The 4,408-nt window shown below is 53.2% G+C and overlaps 1 protein-coding gene across 1 annotated transcript in view; it reads right to left on the reverse strand.

The window, feature by feature from the left end:
• The window catches only part of STMN2 (stathmin 2), a 36,813-nt gene extending 35,580 nt beyond the window's left edge, over positions 1–1,233 (reverse strand). The window contains exon 1 of the mRNA XM_041464423.1: positions 982–1,233. Within this exon, the coding sequence (XP_041320357.1) occupies positions 982–1,000 (19 nt within the window). The 5' untranslated portion in view covers positions 1,001–1,233. The remainder of the gene's footprint in view (positions 1–981) is intronic.
• Between the last annotated feature and the right edge of the window lie 3,175 nt (positions 1,234–4,408).

A 4,408-nucleotide genomic window follows, 5' to 3' on the forward strand; every position in this document is an offset into this window, starting at 1 on the left:
CGGGGACGGCGCGCCGCGGCGGCAGGGCGCGGCTCCCGCGGGGGAGGGGGGATGCTCTCCCTGCCGCTGGAAAACGCGAGTAACAACAGCCCCGGCAGCCGCCCCCCGGGACAGAGAGCAGGGCGGGCACTGCTAGCGCACACCAGCTCTCCTGATGCAGTGACCTACTTCAGCCGCCCCCCCGGCAGACTGCAGGTGCGGGCAGCGCCGGGGCAACGCCGAGCGGCGGCTCCTTCTCGCCCCCTCCCGCAGCCCCGCGCCGCGCTGGGCTGGGCTGGGCTGGGCGCGGCCGGCCGCGGCGCATCCCTTCCCAGGGAAATCCCGCAGCCCCCGGCCCGCGCCGAGCCCCTTTCGGGCGGCGGTGCCTCTCCCCGATTCCTCTTTTCTTCTCCCCACGCGGTTTCAGAGGCAGAGGGGAGCGCTGACTCCGGCCGGCGGGGATGGGTGGAGGCACACTGATGACAGGAATAACTTTACCGTTCTTTTTTAAAAAAAATTATTTTTCTTTCTTGTATATATATTTACACACATATATACACGCACACATACACATATATAATATCTATCTATATATGCATAACCTATATGAATATATATATGTGTGTATATATCTACATATACATATCTATATATGCATAATCTATATCTATATATATGCATATGTGTGTGTGTGTATATATATATATATAATCACCTTTAAAATAATGAAAACCATTTCAAAATTACGCTGTGCTCATGTGCCGACCTCACCCATCGGTATATAGTTAATCCGATCTCTGATTAGGATACTAAAACATCCCCATGTCCCACCCACCCTCTCCTTTTTTCTCTGATCAATGAAATTAAAAATATGTTCAGTGTTCTCTTGATTTTTTTTTTTTCCTAAACTTTTGGGAGAGCAAGAACACCCAGTGATAGGTAGCAGACCTAGGAGACAGTGGCCGTAGTACTGGCTGAAGGAAAAGAGAGGCGTTTTCTTACCCATTGCTGTTTTAGCCATGCTGGGATGTGCAGCTCTCAGAGGCGGTGAAGGCAAAGGGGTCCAGCTACAGCAGTGGAGAGAGGGAGAGAAGACTGAATAAGGCACTGAGTCAGCAGAGTGGGGCTGTGCAAGAGAAGGAGCAAGAGGCAGGAGCCCATGAATAATTATCACTCCTCTACCCAAGCAGATTGGCTCGAGAGGTCCCCTGACATGACTCCTGCAGAGCCAGAATCTCCGGGCATTAAATATTGATCCACCAATGGTGCTGGAGTACAAAGTGCCAGAATGCAGTTTGAAATGGAAATCAGTCCTTGGATGCTTCTCCCCCCTCGGTCTGGTGTTAATAGTACATTCCATGTCAAATGTTTTATGTCTTACATGAAAAAAGCCTATTGGTGTTGAGGGCTCTGCTGTTGCTACCTGTAAAACATGCACAAATTCATTTTAACATATTTCATTCCAAAGATACAGCAAGAAGGGGGACCATTGCAAGGGATTTCCTAGACCATTTCAGTAAAACAGCTGCTCAGATTATTTTTGCCTCCTGCAAGGGTACCCAGATATCCTATACAATTGTTTTATACTGAATGTTTCTGCATTTTAGTACCTTTTTTACTGTTTTACTGTCCCCAGACCTAACCTTGGTCATCTCAAACTTTTCTTAACCTTTGGAATTGGTAGCTGGACCTGCTTACACTTTCAAAGGGCTCTGGAAATCCCAGAACAGGATAAATATGGACAGAAGTCAGTAACTACTTCCCTGATGCACTATGGTAAGAGCCACTGGGAAGATGTGAGCTTGATTCCCTTGATAAAGTGTGCAGGATGGGATCTGATATCGTCATTACATGAAAGGAGATGGACACGTTCTAAGAATTTCCTACACTAATTTTAAGAATTCTCTATCCCTGGCAAGAGGAAAGCCAGTGACATTACTGGTAGCCACTAAACAAATGTGGTAGAGGTTAATTGAAACACTGCTAGAAACCGGGCAGTGATGGGACCTGTTTGTACATCTTGCAGGCCTGGAAGCAGTTGCTGGCCTAGAGGAGCCAGTATCCAAGACCTTGGCACAAAGAGAGGGATTTTTTTCACCTTTACCTTCTCATCTCCCTGTCCAGCTGGAGCTCATTTGCCTCTCCCAGGGGATAACCAGCCTTACTGTTAAGAGCTTTCAGGGATACCAGACTCCCACCCTGCTTCCAGACAGACAGGGCACTGGGCAAATTTTCAACTTGCAGTTTGGAGGACGCTACATCAAGATATGCTTGATGGTGTTTGTATGGGGGGTGGGAAAAGCAGGGCATTGACACCGTTGTTCTTCCTTGTGTGGAGATGTTTGCAGCTGCATAGCCCACGCTGCCTGCCGTCGCTGACTGTGATGCTGTCACTCTGTGTGTGCTTCCCTAGAACAGGTTCACAATTGTGCTTCTCAAGCTTCCTTGAAGTCAGTGAAGAGCACCTTTGAGTGAAGCATCACCCGGAGCACGGGCATAAGGCTGGCTTTCTCTTTTGAGACACTAATGACGACGCTAAAAACTAAACTAGGTTTTTTTTAAATGAGAATAGAAAAGTCTAGAAGTGAGTCTGGGGAGAGAAGCATCCCCACGCACAGACACCAGCATGGGAGCTGAGGTGGGGCACAGGCCGTGATGGCTCCTGCGAGGTGCAGGCAGAGGGGATGAGAACAGGTGTATCGGGATGCAAGGCCGACCCGCCCTCCTGAGAGACCCTGCCCGCGGGGAGAGCAGGAAGGCGGCCCCGGGACGCGGCGGCTTTCTGGGGTGTGCCACTCCTGGGCCCTCGGTTCTGTGGCCGCGTAGGGCGTTGGTGAGCAGGGGACAGGATTGCGACTGGACGTCTGTAGTAAAGGAGCTTATTCCCGAGAGAAAATGGTGAGCAACGGCGCAGTGCTACGCATACCAGGGCGGCCTGGCCGCAGCCGCGGGACCCGCCGCGCCTCCAGCGCCGGGCAGGGCTGGTTCCTCCCCGGGCGGGGCGGGCCGGGGCTGCCGGGCGCTCTCCGTGGTGCTGGAGGCGGCGGCGCTCCCGGGGGATGGGCACGGGCAGGCACGATGGGGCCGGAAAGGGTCGGCCGGGGGCGGGAGACAGGCCTGGGGGCAGGGACGGATGAGGAGGGGGCAGGAAGGGATCGGTGCGGCTGACCCTGCCCCGGGCAGCCGTGGGGGTCTCGCTGCCTGTCCCGTCGCTCCCCGTCACCCTGATGCCTTCCCGGCACGGGGCGGCACCGGCGCTCGGCTTGGCTTGGCTCGGCCAAGCTCGGGCTCAGCTGCCCGGGAGGGACGTGACACCGGGGCTGCGCTGACACACAGCATCTCTGCTCGGCTCCCCATCCCCCGCCCGGCACGCCCAGTAGGCAGCGGACCCGCCCCGGCGTCTGTCTATTCTATTCAGTTGCTTTTCCTGTTCTCCGAGCCAAAGCAGCGGCACGGGCGGCCGGCAGGATGGGAAGGTTCCTTCGCCCTGGCGGGAGGGACCTCGCTTCCCGCTTCCCGCTTCCCTGCTGCCGCAGCAGCGGCGGCAGCGCTTCCCCGCTCCCTTCGCCGCCGGGAACGGCGCCGCTGCCCGCACCCCGAGTGCCCCAGGCCGGGGGCGGGACTCCCCGCAGTCCTTTTCGAGGGAGCCAGCGCGGATTATCAGGCCTGGGGGACCTGGGACACCGACGATGGCAGTTCGGGTGTCCCCCAGGAAGCAGCTCCTGGGGCGGGGAGTGCCGAGAAAGCGGTGCAAGAAATTGCTTGGCAATCACTGTCATGTCAAATCTTGGCATGTACGGGAGCAGTTATCAGACACCTCATACATCATTTCTGTTCCACTGACTGCCACTTTTTGATGTTTTGTTTCACATAAATTTTACGGGAGCATGAATTAAACTCCAGCATGTCCTAGCAGGCCTAGGACTTATTTTCTTTCACAGTTTGTGCCTTTTCTTAATTGACATTAAAATGTGTTTGCAGGCCAGGCTACCTCCAAGTCTGTGGCTGTACAGCCTGTAAGGATGTGCTGCTGGGCAGAACACCCCTGAATTGCTTCTAAATTGCAGTGGGGCATAACTGTGACTTTCATCCATTTTTTGTTGGACATTTATTTGGCCATGGCCATATCACTGAAAACCTTTTGTTCATTTTTCTCATTTGTTCTTTTCTCCATTTGTTAGGAAAGATTTTACTTTTTACCCCATTGCAGACAAGGGAGAAGGGGAGGTGGTACTGGAAAGAAAAATTTTGCGCAGCAAAATTTGAAAGAAAAATGTTTGCGCAGCACTTTGAAGACAATTGCTGCTAAGTAAATGATCTGCATTGGCACTGAAATGTGAATCACAGAGATGGGAATAGGCTATGAATCTCTTTTTCTGTGGCTGTGCTATGTGGCTGACTGTAGCTTTGCCACCTTGTTTAGTTTTCT

Source organism: Pyrgilauda ruficollis, unplaced genomic scaffold (assembly GCF_017590135.1).
Source record: "Pyrgilauda ruficollis isolate IOZ18807 unplaced genomic scaffold, ASM1759013v1 scaffold18, whole genome shotgun sequence".
Classification (NCBI taxonomy): domain Eukaryota; kingdom Metazoa; phylum Chordata; class Aves; order Passeriformes; family Passeridae; genus Pyrgilauda; species Pyrgilauda ruficollis.